This window comes from Solenopsis invicta, chromosome 16 (genome assembly GCF_016802725.1).
Source record: "Solenopsis invicta isolate M01_SB chromosome 16, UNIL_Sinv_3.0, whole genome shotgun sequence".
Taxonomy (NCBI): domain Eukaryota; kingdom Metazoa; phylum Arthropoda; class Insecta; order Hymenoptera; family Formicidae; genus Solenopsis; species Solenopsis invicta.
In genome coordinates, this window is record NC_052679.1 from 19,443,387 (window position 1) to 19,462,509 (window position 19,123).

The following is a 19,123-nucleotide window of genomic DNA, read 5'->3' on the forward strand; positions in this document are numbered from 1 at the left end:
TATCGTATACTAGTAATATTTTGAACGATGTAAAGATAAGAATGTGGTACTTGTCACGAGTATGTAACTTAGCGTTATTGAAAGTTACCTTGGTGCAACCATACCATGTACGACGTAATTTAAATCTTTTCTCCGGCGCGGACGTGAAGTCGAGTTAAGTGAAATTCAAACTCCGCTATGAACAGATGCGACACGAAAGTGAAAAACTGATTAACTCGCAACGCGTAGAACATTCAATCAATTTCTGAAAGCTGCAGTGTTTGAGATTTGTATAAAACAACAATTTTCTACTTTCGAGCACTTTTACAAAACGCCTTTCTACCATTTTCAAAGTGTCTTTTCTATTTTCTACTTCGTAGTTACTTTCTTCTGCACTCTTTTAACATTTTCGAATTGAATCTCTTTGATATTCCTGACCTTAGAAGTGCAGCTTGTGAATAAGAAGATATCAGAACTGAAGATATTCCTCATTGTTGTAAAAAAAAAAATTTGATCTAGAATGACGCATATCACGAATCTTTGCTTTTTATGGTACAAAATCACGAAACAAGTGATACTATATTGGCGTGGTACTTTATTATGGATACGACCTTTCTCTACTGCACGACGTTTTATATTTTGTATAAGTATTGCAATCTTTTCTCTAAGACGTTTTTAAGAATAGCTTGTCAAGCTTGCAAAAACTTAAACTGCTTTTAAGCAAGAATAAAATCTTTATTATCAAGCGAAATATACAATTGCGTGATAAAAGTTAAAAATTGATTAAATTGCAGTGTACACCGATAAAACATCTAGCGATCAAGCTTTAAAAAAACTACTACAATTTTCTGTAATTTATGAAATAATGTTATATTTTCATAAAACATATTTTTAAATTAGCTTCAAAATACCGCTTTAAGTCTTTGCATACATTCTAATGTTTTATAATAAGGCATTTCTTTGAAGTAAAAATGTTGACTCTATAAACGGGCACGTAGATAAAAAAAGAATATAAGACCAAAGTTTTCTCAGTAGTTCTTCTTCCTTTTTGTAAGAAAAGAAATTAGTCACGCGTCATGCATATTATCATTCTTTTTACAATATAAAATTACAAAACTTTAAATAGCATATTAATTAATAAATGCAGTTCTTATCCTGGATGTCCCAAAAAATCTGTTTCCATTCTCTATGTATTAAATAATTGTTTAAATTGGTTGTGGAAAACCACAAAATGTGTATTTGATCATTTCGAGTGGCTATACTTTTAAGGGAATTGGAGAGATAGAGTAGCTCCTCGAAATGATCAAACACATATTTCGGTTTTTCACCATTTTTAACTGTTTCCGAAATATAGGACTTAGGAACAAACATACACAGACTCTATATTTTATAACTCTGTTTTATGTATAATATAGTTATACAGAGTTAAACAGTTTTATATAATATAATAATATTTTAATGTATGTAGATTAACAGTTGCTTGCATTAGAAAAATTATAAAAAAGTTTTGTTTTATTATATATTTTGTATTACGTCATAAATTTATCTTTTACACATGATATAGTCTAATTCAATAAATAAAGAATTATGTTTTGTTCTTTTTTAAATACTTTTACTCTTTAATTAGTCAATAAATACTTAATTTTTTAATTAATTAGAAATAAACGTATTAAGATCAAATTATATTAATCAATATTAATTTAATTTATATTATTAGAATATATGATACATGTTTGTTGTCACAGTATCTTTCAGTTTGGTATCTTATATAGGTATATTAAGAAAAGTTCAAATCCCTGTGTGAATGTCACTGTATATTTAACAAAATATGAAAGATAGGTTTGCTTTTACTAGTTGTTTTTGTTGTCAAGATGTTTTATGGATCACATTTCTCGAATATACTGTTCAAAACAGAAGTGTCTTCTTCTTGATTCTTTCCACAAATATTTGTAGTTCAAAAAATATATGATTTTGCGTAATTGGAATAAACTATAATTACCACAGATTATAATTGGAAAAATTGTTTTATGTGTCCGCGAAATGATGAGAGATAGTATCACACAATGGGGTGTGAAGCGAGCAAACTCCACAGGATAAAAAAAAAATTACTAGCGTGCAGAGAGAAGGGTGGCAATTTATCTTCACGTCGGAAATTGTGCAAATATGACTCGCGTATCAGGAAGGAATATTAAATGAGCGTCAGATTGAAGACGGAAAACGCAGTATGTCATGTTACATTAAAATGTGGATTTATTTGAACAATTGAAAAGATATAACTTTTTTTGCAAAAATTTATTCTTTTATTCAATTAATAAAGAGCTTTAATTACATTTAAATAATTTTAAATAAAGATTAAAATCATTATATTAAATTATTATATAAACAATATGCAAACATGTAACGTCCATAACGTTTATTTTTTTGTAAAAATAAATTTGTTATTTTTAAAAGCATTATTTTCTCTTTAAAAATAAATACATGTCAATCGTGAAATTGATTCTTGTGATTATTAAGCAATTTTGTATAAAATATTTTATGTCGACTGTAACAAACAAACGTATGTCATTCTGTTTACATTATTTTCCGTATTCTATTTCCATATTTAACGATAAACATTAATTGTTATTATTTTATCCGGTTTGTAAATTCTTTAATTGTACATATGTATTAGAATTATTAGATAAAACGAATCGGTTCAACCAAAAGTAGAAAATGTTTTTGATTTTACTTCGTGTTTTAAGCGAAGGAAAATATTTATAACATTACAATAAATAGCCGAAGGCATTCAAATTATGAAGTGATATTTTTGCAATTAAATAGTGTATAAAGTTAAAATAAAATAGTAAATTATTCAGTTAGTTTATTAAGCTGAATTTTCTTAAATAATAATAACGTTAATATTTAGCTACTAATATTTTAAAATAATATTAGATGTAAATAGCTGTATAATTCAATAATAATAACGCCCATGCAATCAAATTAAATCATATAATTCGGAAAACATAGCTTTATATAACAAAAGTATATCAATATTATTAAAATGTTTGCTACAAAATAAATTAAAATTAATAATATAATAAAATAATGATTAAAAATATCACAAAATATTATTTATAAAACATATAGGTATGTGTTATATTGCACAGGTATCCATTGCTATGCATGGTATGTTTAGGAAGAAAATTTGAATGAGAATTTGTGTATCAGATGTGTTAGGCGCAAGTTCAGGAAATTGCTCCGAATTATTCAAGGAATCTCAGTACATAAAGCCCCAGATCTGTTACCACTCTCTGTAGAGGCTGGAACGGTCCGCATCTCCTTTTGTGCAGTTATGCAGGCGATGATCCTCCGCATCGTGCATCTACGCGAGCCTGGCAGTTAACTGCCATTCATTTGCAGCCTGCCATGCGTCAATCATACGATGATCAGACTTCAATACTCGCACACTACTTCGTATGTGGTACTGTCGGTAGAATATGCGTCCCAGCAGTGCGCGTATGCGAGAATATGCGTCGAGTTAGTACCCGGCGATGATGGTACCAGAAATATATAGATCACGTTTCTGACATTTCATGCGCTCGTCAGTATTCAGGTTCCATTTACCGTATCTGATCCGGCTTATCGACTTATAAGCGAATATATACATAACCATTATTTATGATTCACGCATGTATGTGTCTTCAAACATTTAGTATAATTTTAACGCACATTTCGCAATATTTCTCAACAAATCATTATAATATCTTTAAATTATTGAATTAAATTATTTATTGCGCACGCACATTACTATTAGTATTATTACTTGTAATTTATACAATTCACAATTTGAGTTTTCACCATCTAAATATGTGATCGGATTTTTCAAAAATTTTAATGCTGAGAAATTGTGTATGTGGGTAGCTTTATTTGATTGAAAATACTGCAACTTTCCTAGAGAGAAAAAGTTTTCTCATACTGCTCCACCCACAGATGTTAATCAACCAGAGTGAATTGAACTTTATATTTTATATAAGAACTTTTACAAAAAAAGCTGCGTAGCTTTATTGGTTCTGTGTGTTTTAAATATAATGCATTTAATCAAGCTAAAACCGAACAAAAAGAGGGTGCAACTTTCATTATAAGTGAACGCAATTTTAATTAAGACCGCAGGTTAAATAACGGAGACGGAATATTGGATATCTTATTTGTAAATATTTGAAATATATAATCTTTATTTCTGCTAAGCTGAATGTGCCGCATTTTAATGTAGAATCCAAAATTAATGTACGTTTTTTTTATAAAACTAGAACGACCGTAGTAGTATTGTAATGTGGCAATATTTCTGTAGATATAACAAAGCTTTCCACTCTATCTAAATTTTTTATATCAAAGCCTGAAAGTTAATTTTTTTTACGTACGCGCATATATGTTAAAACAGCATTGGTCGACCTTTGCGATATTTATCCGATATTGCACAAAGCTGGTTTTCAGTTTCTTTTATCACATTTGTACTGTGCACATATATTTGCATGATATATTTTTTTTCATTTAATATTTTATTTCTATTTTTCAAACAATTTTGCTAAATTTGATAAATTTAAATATGTGTTTTATATTGAATGTATTTTACTCATGCGACATTTTTAATTAAAAATTTTAATTACAAATAAAAAATAATCTGTGATAATACCAAATAAATATCACGAAATACAATGCAATCAACAATAATTGTTTTATAAATAAAAAACCATAAAGAATATATTACATGCTAATATATGTAATCCATGTAAATTTGCTAGTGTATGAAAGTGCACTTACTTGGAATTGTAATTATTACCATACTATAAATTCCGTACATATTTTCGATTAGATCTGAAAAGCCGACGTCTCCTTTATGAAGAAATATCGATTTCTCACTTCATTGCAACAGAAAATTCTCCATCACGTTCTCTCTTTCTAGCGGCATACCACCGATCATCTTATAATAAATGCATGTATGCAGAATACAGGCACGACATACTATCACTTCACCTACTGCCCCATTTTCGACAGTTTTGCATCGATTTATTTGACCTTATAATAACATGTCAGTGTGCACCGCATTTTTGTATTAAACATTTCATATTTATGTCTAACATAAATATTACAAGACATTTTAAAGTAAATTCTCATTTATAGATTAAAAAATATTTTTTTAAAGTTTTAAATAATTTAAAAAAAGTTAATAATAGTAAATTAAAATAAAAACCGTAAATACTTAATAAAAATTACTTTATATTATGCATACATTAGCCTTTAAAGATATCGTGCGATTTTGTCATTTTATTTTCACGATATTCCAAAATTATTTTGGCAGAGAAAGATTCGAGAGATAATTTTAAACAACTCCACATATTCTTGATCTGATAAATATACGAACAAACGACTATTATCTTTTGTTCTTTTCACAAGAATGTATGGAATACGTTAGTAAAACTTATTGGCAATTTTCCCTACTATCTATAAGTCTGTCGCTTTCTTACATATATATACACGTGTATATTGCTTATCCATACGTACATGCGATATGCAGAAGCGACGAACGATTCAGCAATGCTGTGTGACCTCGTTAGTGACTATACTTCCGCGGTATTTCCGTGGTATTTCCTTGGTATTTGATATCTATGTTCTAAGCAGTTACCTTTCTGTAGTATCTACCAACATCCGGCGGCATATGTAAATGCGTTTTGCAACGTATGTCCAATTACGTCCGTGATGAACGCTACCCTTAACGACTGTAAAGCTGGGGATGCCAGCCACTCGACACTTATACGCTTGGGGGATTATGCTGGCCATGAAATTATTCCCATTGCTGGTATACTAAGTAGGCATATACTGTATCATATCGTACTACGCGGACCATTTGGCACGATTTTCATCCCTGAATTCTAAGAACATCGTCAAACTAGACACAAATAAACAGTAAAAATTGGTTATATTATAGATTGAAAATTATTTTGTCTGTATTTCAAACCTTTTTAGTTTTTATAAAAATTAATTATTTTTACTTCAACTTGGAAGGTTATAGTTTTTATATTAAGCATATATTTTAGATTTTTAACAATATTAGTTTTTATATTATAAGATACGTAACGTTTATTATTATATGTACACATAGAATAACAATATTCTACATGGAAAGAACAATTACAGCATTTTAAAATTTCGCTATATACAAATCAGAAAATAATTTTATGACATAATGTGCCATTAAAATAATTATGTGGGACGCTCAAGCATGATAATGTTGCTGTATACAGTTTTGACATTGTATTCTATAGAGTTTTTTCAATGGTTCAATATAATTATTTTCATATTTATAATGTTTCAGCAAAATTGTTTCTTTTGTGTATAAATAATTCTGTGAAGAGCGTAATTATTTTGTATATTACACGTGTTACTGCATTCTGTATTCTTTGTACAATCAGATATTTATGACGTTATTATTCTAGATGCTATCGTAAAATTATAGGACGTTGCTAAAGCAAAGAATACAAGAGAAAATATTAAAGCGGTTATTAAATATTTAGCTAAATGCAAAAAGTTTCAAAAATTTATCTATCTTGCGAGCATTATTTCTTTAGTGCATAATCCACGATTTGACAATTATAACTAAAGCGAGAAGATAGTTATAATTGTCAAATCACGGAAGATATAATTTTACCGGAATACAGGAGATTAGGCTGCCACCTTAAATGGTGCTTAGGCAGATTATATATTCATAGCCCACACGAGAATGTGTTACTTAACTGTGGAGCTTCCCCAATATTCAAGAGTGACATTGCACCTGCCTCCGTTTCATACGTATATGTTTGATTCTCTAAGCTTTCTGTCAAAATTACATATTTTCTGTACTATACGTGCAAATAGGACAAGTTTTACAATCGTATTATATTATTGGAACATATTAATTATTTATTATTGGTATATATAATATTTATATGTATCTTGTATTATTTATATATAATATTAATATATTATGCAAACAGTTAATAATTTTACTGTAATAAAAAAGCTATTCTAAAACATTGGATGAAATGCCAATATGTCTATAAATTAAATATTGGAATGTACGTTATCATGTTTCCATTTGCGTCAAATATCAAGGGAATATAGGTTGCATGTTTGCACATAGCAATTTTGAAATATTGAAATTTCTCTCTCCAAATCGCGAAAGTCTTTATAAGTAATCATGTGCTTCAGATTTCAAGTATTACTACATAAATTATGTTAAACATTAAAATAATGTATAGACTTTTAAGGAAATTTATTTAAAAAATCAATGTTTTTATTTGATTATCTTCGTTCTACTATATTAATTATCTTAATTTATCATGTGTCTTATCAATTATTGTCACCATATATGTGTATTGTATATTAAGCGATTTAATAGCGTCTTAATTTAAATAAACATTAAGAAAGTTAATATTTATACTATTTTTATAAATTTTTTTCTCTACAAAAGATGAAAGACTTATCATGTTTGAATATGCGTTAACAATCTTTTGTATAGAATGAATTTATATCTTTACAGGATGTTACACATCCTTTCTCGTAAAACAATTACTTCCTAGTTGTAGAGATAACGATATAGTAAAGATAATGACATAATAGTTAAGCAGAGTTGATTCAACATGTAGAACAGTATATGTTGGACTATAGACGAAAGCTAAACATACAGTCACAGTACTAATCAGTACTATTGATAATTATTATTAATGCAGGTAATTCAATTTTACCATTAATTAGTTTTATTGGCTTATGCTTATCACATTATCACTATACTGTCGTTTTGCACGTTATCTCCGCTTGCACTCTTCTCATGTTAATTTATGTGTGGGTATTATTATATTGCATTTCATTTCATAATGCGTTTTACAATATGGCTCTAAATATTAATAAGTAGCACTTTATTGTGGAATTTATTGGTAGTAACGGCTCAGTGGATTCAATAATATTATCGAAAACGTTCGGTTCTGTGTCGATAAAATTTTCTCGCGCGTGAAATGAATAATATGAATTGCACATGCAAAATTTATTAAATGGATTAAAGGAACATTTTGAGCAGTTATGACTTTTCAGTCGGAAACTAATAACTATCTAACTAATATCCGGTTTGCTGCCGGCACTGAGGAAGTAGAATCATTTAACGAGAAATATTCGTTTAGGATTAATCTCCGTGCTCCGCCTCCTACCTTGTGGAAAAATTACGTAGTGAGAATTGCGAACTTTAAAAGCCCCAGTGAGATAATTCTCCTGGTACTTAAAGAATGGCCCAAGAATTATCTCTGCTGACTTATAACTCTTTTTAAGTGTATGATCCGCGTTATAAAAATTTAAAGCTTTGTATTGCAAAGTATAAAATTACGTATAAATATTAAAATTTGCGTTTTTTTTTAAAAATCGATAAAGTGTGAATAAAATTTTTGTCTAATATACTAACCATAATGTCTATTGACACACACTACCTTTGCATTGCGGTCACAGCTGCGGTCAAAGTTACGTTATCTATGGTCCGATTTGCGGCGAAACAAAGTGCAGCGGTATCAGTTGTATGTGCTTTCAACGAGTTTCGTTCTCTACGATATCGGAACGACCGAAGCATCGTGTGTAAAGTTTATAAATGATAGTACGAGAAATGTCAAAGCCGATTAGAGCATTTGGCTTTTATGGTGTAACTTTCCGAGTAACACGAATGCAATAAATATATGTTATTTTTTTGCTTTTTTACGTTCCGTAGTACATGTACAAAACAATGTTACATGTCTTTCCTAATTTTTTAACATAATATAATGTAAAGATTTATTATTATTGTTATTAATTAGGAGAGAAAAATATTGATATCCCAATCAGCAGACAATGTTTTTTAAATGTTTTTTTAAATATTTATTTTTCATTATAACGTTTTTTAAATATTTAAAAAACATTTAAATATAAAAAAAAACATATTTAAATATTTAAAAAACATTTAAAAAATATTGTTTTCTGATTGGAAGTTAACATGATATTACAGCTATATATTTTCTAAATATTGATATGTCTAATTTAAATGTGTTTTGTTTTTAAAAAAACCAGTAGTCTCTTTATATGTAGAATTGAATACATAAATACTACTTTAATTTTAATAGATTTTTAATTCTATACTTATTATTTTTAATATTGCTGAAGAGTAACACCAATCACAGTCACTTCTAAAGATACCGCTAATGCGTTGAGAAGCACGTCTTTTCATCACACGTTTCAAATTAGCTGAGTAGTATATAGATTTACTGTAAAGGTAACTCGCGTACGTGGGATGACGACGGGCTTGAAATTCTCCAAGTTGAAATAGATTATCGGAGGTTCGGAGTTCATGCTGAGAGCTTGTCTCGTAGTTTGGGGTGTCGGAATCTAGCCCTATGTTATCTTAAGACACAGCGAGATCTTATCAAATCTGATTACATTTACATACGTCTAAAACTGATCTCGGATGTGAGTTAACTTTGCACAACGGAAACAGCGCATGAAATTCCACAAGACAGCGTACATAGATGAGACATTAAGGTCCGTATTCAAAATGCGCTGATAAAATCTTAGCGCGTCTTTTGTCAAATAGAATGAAAACCTTGTTTTAAATATAATAATACAACGAAAACACGCACTAATATGTTTAATAGTTTTTAATAGGAGCTAAATATTTCAATGCTTTAATAACACAAATTGTTTCATGTATTATATAAAGTATAATCATCGTCGTTAAGAAAAATATTCGTATTTTTTATCTTATTTATCTTATTTCAATATATCATTATTAGGGAAAATGTTATATTTTTTCTCATCTCATATATATATATATATATATATATATATATATGTGTGTATACTTATAATGATATACAGTAGCAAAATAATGTGTGTATGTACGTGTGCAATTATCAACAACTCAGTGTAATTAGAAAATGTTTATTTTTCTACTGTATGTTATTCTTCTATTTTAGCCTACCTAAAACTTGGCTTCCTTCAGCATCGCAAAGATATCTCACTCTTTGCTGCATATTGAAAATATACCAGGACATACCTTGTAGCGACAGTGGTGAAGCATGACATTTTGGAGAAGAGTTATGTCATAATACTAAATTTTATAGTAGCGTGTCTTCAAAGTAGAAAATTACATCTTATATAAACAGTCTGTAAACCGTTTATTCATATTTCTTTGTCTTTTAAATAAACGGTTACAAGCATGCTACATTTTTAATATTTAATCAAGTTGTTTTATTTTATAAATGCAACCTATTAAGAAAAAACTAGACTTTTTTGTAAAATGCTTTTACTTAAATAAAAATTGAACTCCTATTTAAAGATAACCTAATTTACATTATAAATTAATCATAAATATATAATTAGTTGTTATTTTTTGTTATAATTTTAAAAGTTGAAGCATATAAATGTTACATTAAAACCTTGAAATGCACAGTTGATTGTAAAATAAAAATTATTCTTATATTACGTACGTCTTTGTCTACAATTTGAGACGGAATTATTGTTGTGCGTTAAATTTGCTTATACCAAGAAATCCAATAAATCCTAATGATCTCAAAGGGCAGCTACAGACGATTATTACTTGGCGGTACAATACTTGTACTTACTACCATGCTTTCGCCAATTTTCTCAAAACAAAGAGTCTTGATTGAAGAGAGCCCTTCAGACCTGCACATTTGCGGGAAATTCGTTATAGTCGAGTTTGATTTCACGTTGCAGCTCCAATCGTTAAAGCACGCGCACAATGCAGCTACCATTTTTGTTGTTAACGCTACCCGATGGTATCGAAATTCTAAAGATAAAAACAGAATTATATTCAGGAATGTTGTTCGCGCATATGTCTGTAAAACTTCACACGACGTTGTATGCTATTGGTTTTTGTTAAAGGATCAATATAACAAATATTTGTTAGCAATTTAACATCGTGCAATTGATTTGAATTGATAAATAATACAGCAATTGTTATAGTATTATAGCATAAAATAGATGGCTGCATGCTTGCTTTCAGCGTTTTCATTTTACGATGAGAACGATAATTTTTTACAGATACAATATAATCATAAATGTACTCACTGTAAAAGTAATTAAAGTGCAAAGGTTTTCTGCTTTGAGATAATGTCAAAGAGAAACTTTACATCATTTATTACATTTATCCATTTTAACTCAAAAATTGAGATAGATGTAATTTCGATGGATATTTAGATACTCTTGTATTTATTTATTTCGATTTATGTAAAAGTTCAGATGGATATAGTTTCAATAGCTGTTTATTGTTGTCATTGAAATGATATTTCCTTGAATATTTACTTTTATTGACAGCAAGGACTTTTATTGATAGCAAATCGATCTGGTGGTTTCAAAATACGTTTTGTCATATCTAGAACATGGAAAATATTGAAACTATCGTTTTCGATTTCTATTTCAAACTGTACGCTACTCTATCTCTGCTTTATTTGGTAGTCCGACTGTTATTCAAAGAATTTCCTATCTGTTTGTTTGTACATCTAGTGTCGAAAATTTCGTATTTTTTTAAACAGTTATAGATAAATAACTATTAAAGAAAAATATCCATAATATTTTAATCTCTAAAGTTTTTACATATTTTATTATTACAAATATATTAATTTAAATTTATAATATTTTTCTTTGAATTTCAAAATTTTTAGATGATTACATTTTGAATATATTTAACTGGGAAATAAAAAAAAAACGGAAGTATCTTTTACACGATTTTTAATACTATTAACTTAATATTACAAAATTGGATTAAAAAATTATTTTGAATTACAATAAAAAAATTTTGAAAAAAATTTGTTATTCCGTTTTGTGTTTTTTCAAATTATGCTTATATTTTGAATATAATTATTTTGTACATATGTGCGTAGGCATAACAGATGTGGTTATGACGAAATCGATTACAGTGACTCATATCTAAAAAGAGATCAAACACCAGAACAGATTGTGCTGAAACAATTACTGATCTTTATCTCTTTCTATTTAAAACTGACATTTTAAATCATTTATACATTCATAAAATTATATGTTTAGAATTAGCATATAAGTTATAAAAAATCAATATTGTTAAATATTTTTATATTTACAAATTTTTAAAACTATTAAAAAATTACACGCATATTCAAGATAACAATAAAAGATAAAAATCTTCAATGATTGCTGCTTAAATCAGAGAAAGAGAAAGAGAGAGAGAGAGAGAGAGAGAGAGAATAATGTAAAAAAAAAAGAAAATTACTTGCTGATTTAATAATAAATATTTAAATAAAACTAATATGTTCATAATCAAAATACCATTAGTTAGTAACATTACATATTTACGTTTATAAATACAGGAAATTATTCACGATGGAGGTATTCAATATAAAGGTTATAAACAGTATTTTTGTTTATTTTTATTAAAAAATATATTCCTATATATTTTTTTTAATAAGTAAAATTCTTAGAAAATCCTATTTGCACTGAAATCATTGTAGCAAAAACTTCAGAGAAAATTTTTTCTCTGTATTTTATTTGAGTCTTATTGAGCAAAAAGTTGCGGAGAAATCTTTCAAGTTTTAGTTAAATTTACTTTTTTCGTCAGATGATACGAAAAAACATTTTTACACATTTTTAACATTACTTTTTTATATTTATGATTATTCATTTATATTACACGTATAAAAGACGTTTTTATAATATATCTGTGGATTATGTTTGGTCAATTTCTTACGGCTTACTGTACCCACTGTAGCTGGACCATTATGTATATTTGTGAAAGTTTTATTTGTACCTACGGTCCGGCAATTTGTGGACACCTATTTGTTTTCGTTGCCACGCTACTTCTCTCTTTTCACTGCGCATTTTTGCGTTATCCGTGTGTAAGCTACTAGAACAAAACCTGACAGTGTCCCATTCGGACGATTTGAGTGCAAACAATCGATTAATTAAAACCATTTGGAATTATTCTGTTTGTAATTAATGCGGTGTACGTTTTAACCGAAACAATAACTATCAAATATCTTTTTTGAATAAGCGAATGTATTAATAGAATTAAAATAGTAATGATTTCAGTCATTTATATATCTATATGCATATTTTTGAAAAAAAGTGAAGAAATGAAATGTATCTGTGATACTCAGATCAATTCCTTTTTATTAAAAGGAAAAAATTTGCCCGCTTGCAACATATTGGAATATTAAAGTCCGTATCCTGCGAAAGGTACAAAAAAAAATTTTTAAATATATTTGTAATGTTTGTAATGTTTTATTAAAAAAAAATACACGCACTAATTGAGAATAGGAAGATTTATTAAATAAAAGATTTAATTGTGATTTTATTTATATAACATAATATTTTTTTAAGCCAATTTCTATTTTTTTAAATATACTCTTATACTGTATTATTATTGTATTGTGTGATTTTATTAGCTATTATTGTGTTTAATATTTTATTAAAATAGTAAAATAAAGCTATATTACAAACAAATCTAAGAGAGAAATTAGCTTGTAACAAAATAAAAAGTAATAATAATTAAAAGAAATAAATGTTATTTTGAATCTTTATTTTTTTTATGTAAACCATTTATTTTGTCTTAGCATAACGCATAACTTAAATTCGCGAATATTTTGTTACTCAAAATAACAGGACCGACCCAGATTATCTCGCTACAATCTGTTCTATTTCATCTTGCAGAATCGATATCGATCGCGCGTGATCTCGTTGGTTCATTCGTCTTATCTAACTTTTGTATCTCACGGTAGTATCCGCCCAGTTTTTATACATTATAAACTATTCTCTCACGTTACTGGAGATTATTTATGGCTGATCGGAAATCTACATTACAAGTGGGAGTACCTTTATCAAATGTTTATCGATCGACCCACTACCGTTTAAACTGTTTTCTCGACGCAAACATGCCTTAATTCTCACACAGATACAGTTGCTCACAGATACGCTTGTCCCATGGGATAATGTGAGCGCTGATTTTCACGAAGCCGTTAAAAAGAACTCAATACCATTCCTGTGTGAGAGTCACTTTTTGTATAAAAGTCGAGTTACGTGTGTGGAACGCTTGGATAAGTGTTCCACACACGTGCTTGGATAAGATACAGTGATATCAAAAGTTTACGTGATATGAAAACGTATATATCATTTGAGATTAATTAAAAGTTGCCTTATAGATGATTTAAACTCATTGCAACTAATGGCACAGTCGTGTATAAAATTTTTATTTCACGATATTATAATAAGAATTCTTTTACATTCATAAAAATGAGGAATATAAAAAAAAATAAATAGTTACAAAAAAATTTTTATTTTTTTGTAATAAAAGGATATGAATGCAACATGTTCCTTTCTAATGTTATATCTTTTTAAATTAATTTATAAGTTTTATAAAACTAGAGAGACTTTATCATCGTCGTTTGACACTTTCGCAAGAAAAAAGAAACAGATATGGTTTTAAGAAAGCATCTTTATGCATACTTTTTGTAATTTTGTAAGAATGCCTGATAATTAAAAATATCAAGGGCTTCTAAAAAAAAAAGGAAAACTTGTACTGAGAAGATTAGTTAAGATTTACAATGTTAATAGAAAGGAAAATTACAGTCAATGAGACGACACCTTATAATCGGGCACTATGTTGCTGATAGTTATTAGAATTAAGTACGTGCTCGGAATTCTGCTCTCTTTAAACTGCCTCTCAGTTCAGGTTGCCATTACTTAGTCGCGCTGTGAAAGCGGAAACAATGCCATAATTCACTTAATTCGGCGAGCCGGAGGAAAATCCATTTGCTGCTGGAATCGATAATGGACCGGTGTGGTTGATTATAAAAAGTCACCACGCAAGTTAGGGGAATCGGATAAAAATGATAAAATTATTGCGGCAAATGAAATTTATCTTTAATTTTCTGAAGTACTCTTAATTAGTGCAGCAATATTGTGTATTATACGCTTTGTCATGTCTAATTCTATGTATAACTTTGTTCTTTACATTCGAGAACAAATATCTTAATTCTTTATTGGTATTGTTATAAATAAATCATTAAACGTCTTATCTTACTTTAATACTATTTGATACAATCAATAAAGTACTTTATTTTTGGCGATTTTAAAATATTTATTTTGACGATGACAATGCCAATTCGAACAAGAGATTCCACTTGACGCTCGTGTCTTCTTGCGTACTTCAGAATAACTTCTTTTTATAGTGGCACTCAATCTCTCCTGCTCTGTCTTATTTCCATAGTCTGTTTGACTTTTCTCATCCAATTTTAGCAAACTCCCGAGCGTTTGCCTTTTTCCAATGTGATCCATTTCCATATTTCGCAGAAAATCGTCGGCGTTGGGCCATTTTGCCCACATATTCGCGTGACCGTAGAAAGTTTTAAAAGTTCCGATCACTTTTATCTATATTCATATTTCCACTTGCACATGCTGTGATTTTTAATCAATTTCAAATTCAATTCATATGCACCTCATCGTTCGTAGGATTCGCACCTCAATTTGATATGTCCTACAAACGTTATGCATATTCTCCACTTTTTAATGCAAATAAAAAAATCTAGGCATTCGTATCTTTGTATTTGATTGGCTTATTCGCATGTCATAAAAAAAAAAAATATATATATATATATATATATACACATGAGAAAATTAAATCTAATAATAAGTATTTGAAATTTTTTTTTAGAATTTGATCTGTCAAATCATAGGATATAGCTGAGTGTGGTATTGTTGGGTGTGATGGTACTTGGATATGAGAACGTAGTGGTTTTATATATCTCTTTACGTTATATGTATTTACAAGTATTATTAATACGGGAGATCAAGGCTATAGTTGGCACAAAGAGTGAATTGTATTGCATTTTATTTTTATGTACTTATGTTATAAAGAACAATAAAAAAATTATCTTAAAATATTGTATTATATTTAAAATGTAAAAGAGGTGTTTTGCGATAATTTTTCTATTGTTTCTTTTATACAGATATGTAAAAACGAATGCAATGCCAACTCACCCCTTGCATCAACTAGATACGGTTTTTCCTACATTGCAATAAAATTTAAATTAAATTAAAATTAAAACTATTAACCATTATTGATTATTATAAAAATTAAGATGTTGTGAAAAAATGTGATAGTAGCTTGAATAATTTGTGGAAATGTAATACATTAAATTATAAACTTGATTAAATAGGTTACCCAAGTATCTTATGTGTATCATGTTTAGGATATGGACTTCTCTTAGAACTCATCATGTCTCACAATATACGCATCGCAAAACAGAAATTATCATCTATGGATCGAGGGTAAGCGTCATGGAGAATCAAACGGCTGATGATTATGAGGACATTTACCAATGGAACCACACGGTCTCGGCGGACGAAGGAGATACGGAGACAGGATATTACTTACCCAATTGGACCGATCTTATTCTAGCAGGATTATTTACAATGCTAATTATTGTTACCATAGTAAGCAAACATACTACTCAGTAACTGAAATTTCTAACATTTGTAGCGCTGGCAAGAGTATATTTTACATGAGAATATCTGCTTTAATACGTTGGACGCATAAATATTTTACTAAGCCAGGATGCCTTAAGTGGTTTAATAATTTGCATTTTTAAATCTAAAGAACAGCGACTTTTACAGATTTAAATAAGAGTTTACTTCGTGTATACATTATCTGAGAATAATTCTAATGTATCCATGTTCTCATGTATTTTCAATAATCGTGACCTTTTCGTCGTAATATTACAGGTCGGCAATACTTTAGTGATCGCGGCTGTAATTACCACGAGGAGATTACGGTCTGTGACTAATTGTTTCGTGTCTAGCTTGGCTGCTGCAGATTTACTGGTCGGTCTAGCGGTGATGCCACCGGCTGTACTGTTACAGGTACGCATGTGCTCGTTAGAGGATAAAACGCAATAAATGAACGCGAAATGTCCAATTCATCTTCGATACTAAGCTATGAGCCTTCATATAAGCCGATGCAATAAAAGCTCATTTAATTATCGTAATTGATATGCATTATTCACGAAAAGAAATAAATTGCCTGACGGTAAAGGTATTTAATAATTTTGTGAATAGACGCGTATAATAAAAACAATGACTTTTAGTCAACCTTATCTCTCTCATTATGCAGAAAGAAATGCTCTTTCTTTCCTCAAACTGCAAATCGCATTTTCATGCGTCTTATCACATGGGATATTCATTGAAGCTTACAGGAGGAACTTGGGAGTTGGGCGAAATACTGTGCGATTTCTGGGTCTCCCTCGACATTCTGCTTTGCACGGCCAGCATTCTCTCGTTATGCGCCATATCTATAGACAGGTAAATCCGATCATGAGCATTTCTAAATCACGTCACATAGATAACGGAATTACCGGAAAGCTATCTTGTCAACCATTAAATCTTTTATAGAACAGATTATTCTATTATTAAGAAAAGAGATTTCTCATGAGACATAAATTCTTCAACATCCGGGTTTCTGATGGAAAACAGCAGCAACTATGTAGAACAGATGGATTTTCCAACAAAAAGGAAAGTTCATTTAAGTAATAGTATTCTATCAAGTTGGTTTTACCATCGATTAAACGATTCAACATTGATTAGTAAAAGCAGTTCTCGTATCTTGTACATCTTTTTTTCTCTATACTTGTATATACATAATAGGAATCTTTTTATTTTTTTATTTCTGTATTACATAATTTTCTTTTATGTATATGTATTAAAAATGTATAATTAATATGTAATTTTATAAACATATAAAATATTCTATAAATCTTTTATTATAAAAATGTAAAAATTTTATAAAATTGATTATATTATTACCTGCTATATAAATTGATAAAAAATTAACATCAATTTTACCTGATTTAAAAAAAAACATGTACAAAATAAGACATGATTTCTGAAATTTTGGTCTATTAATCATTTTAGCATTTACTTTCGTTACTAAACGTAGCTTACATATTATAAGTACCTATAAATATAAATATAAAATATTGATGAGAGATATATGATTTATAGGCGACTGATATGCATTCAGCAATTCTCCTCTAAAGATCAAACGTTTTTTTTTACAGAGCATATAAGTTAAATATTTTACTTTTCACATTTGCTTAGAAGCTTTTCACTCATCGCATTAATCATGTACAGATTACGCGAATAAATAAGTTGAAGTTATTACGTATTACGTTTTAATATTCGTTGCGTTTCAAAAATACAATTTTGATACACGCGCACATGTTTACTCGATGCTGTTTAGCTTTCACGGTAGAGATCCTCCTAAAATCCCGAGACGATTCGTTCAACACGCCTTTTAGCCTTCCATTTTCAAGACATTGCGCAAAACATACGATATCCTGCACTTCACGGCGATTCTGTACGTGCTAAGGTAAAATCGTGCGGAATTTATCGTGCCATCGTCGTTATTCCTCGTTCAAGGTATCTGGCCGTAACTCAGCCGCTGATCTACAGCCGTAGACGCAGAAGCAAACGACTGGCTGGGTTGATGATCGTCGCGGTATGGGTGATGGCCGGCGCAATAACGAGCCCGCCTCTACTGGGCTGTTTCCCACGTGCGACAAATCGAGACATCAAAAAATGCTCCTACAATATGGATTCCTCCTATGTGATATTCTCGGCGATGGGCAGCTTCTTCCTGCCGATGCTGGTAATGCTGTACGTGTACGGCAGAATTTCGTGCGTCATAGCGAGCAGGCACAGAAATCTGGAGAAGACCAATGAGGGGGAAAACGTCCGATCACGTCGTAAAATCACGGTGAGAACTGTTTGATTTAGTTTTCCTCAGAGACATAACTATATATCTCCAGTATAAGTTCAGTTTGTTGTTCTTTTTATTTACGTAACTTGTTCTTATTACTTTGCTTTTATTGCTTTTATTATTTTGCTGTATAATCCGATAGAATTTAACAATGTAACTGTAACGTGCTCGTTATAATTAAAATAAACAAGATTTTCTATTTAAACAAATTTATCATAAAGAATTTTAGACATTAATATTATACAAAAACAAATTACGTTTGTTTTATGGTCCGCTTTATCTTATAACGTCATTTATTCAAATGATTATTGAAATCAAATG

At 29.4% G+C, this 19,123-nt stretch overlaps 1 protein-coding gene across 6 annotated transcripts in view; it reads left to right on the forward strand.

Moving 5' to 3' along the window:
* The window catches only part of LOC105194469 (tyramine receptor 1), a 47,771-nt gene that overhangs the window by 23,560 nt on the left and 5,088 nt on the right, over positions 1-19,123 (forward strand). For 5 of the 6 annotated variants that reach the window (XM_039459064.1, XM_011159390.3, XM_039459065.1 and 2 more), the window contains 4 exons: positions 16,239-16,482; positions 16,771-16,908; positions 17,234-17,346; positions 18,463-18,799. In XM_039459064.1, the coding sequence (XP_039314998.1) occupies positions 16,239-16,482; positions 16,771-16,908; positions 17,234-17,346; positions 18,463-18,799 (832 nt within the window). Of the gene's footprint in view, positions 1-7,463; positions 7,722-16,238; positions 16,483-16,770; positions 16,909-17,233; positions 17,347-18,462; positions 18,800-19,123 lie in introns of those variants that run through there. The other variant, XM_011159399.3, reaches the window with a different exon arrangement.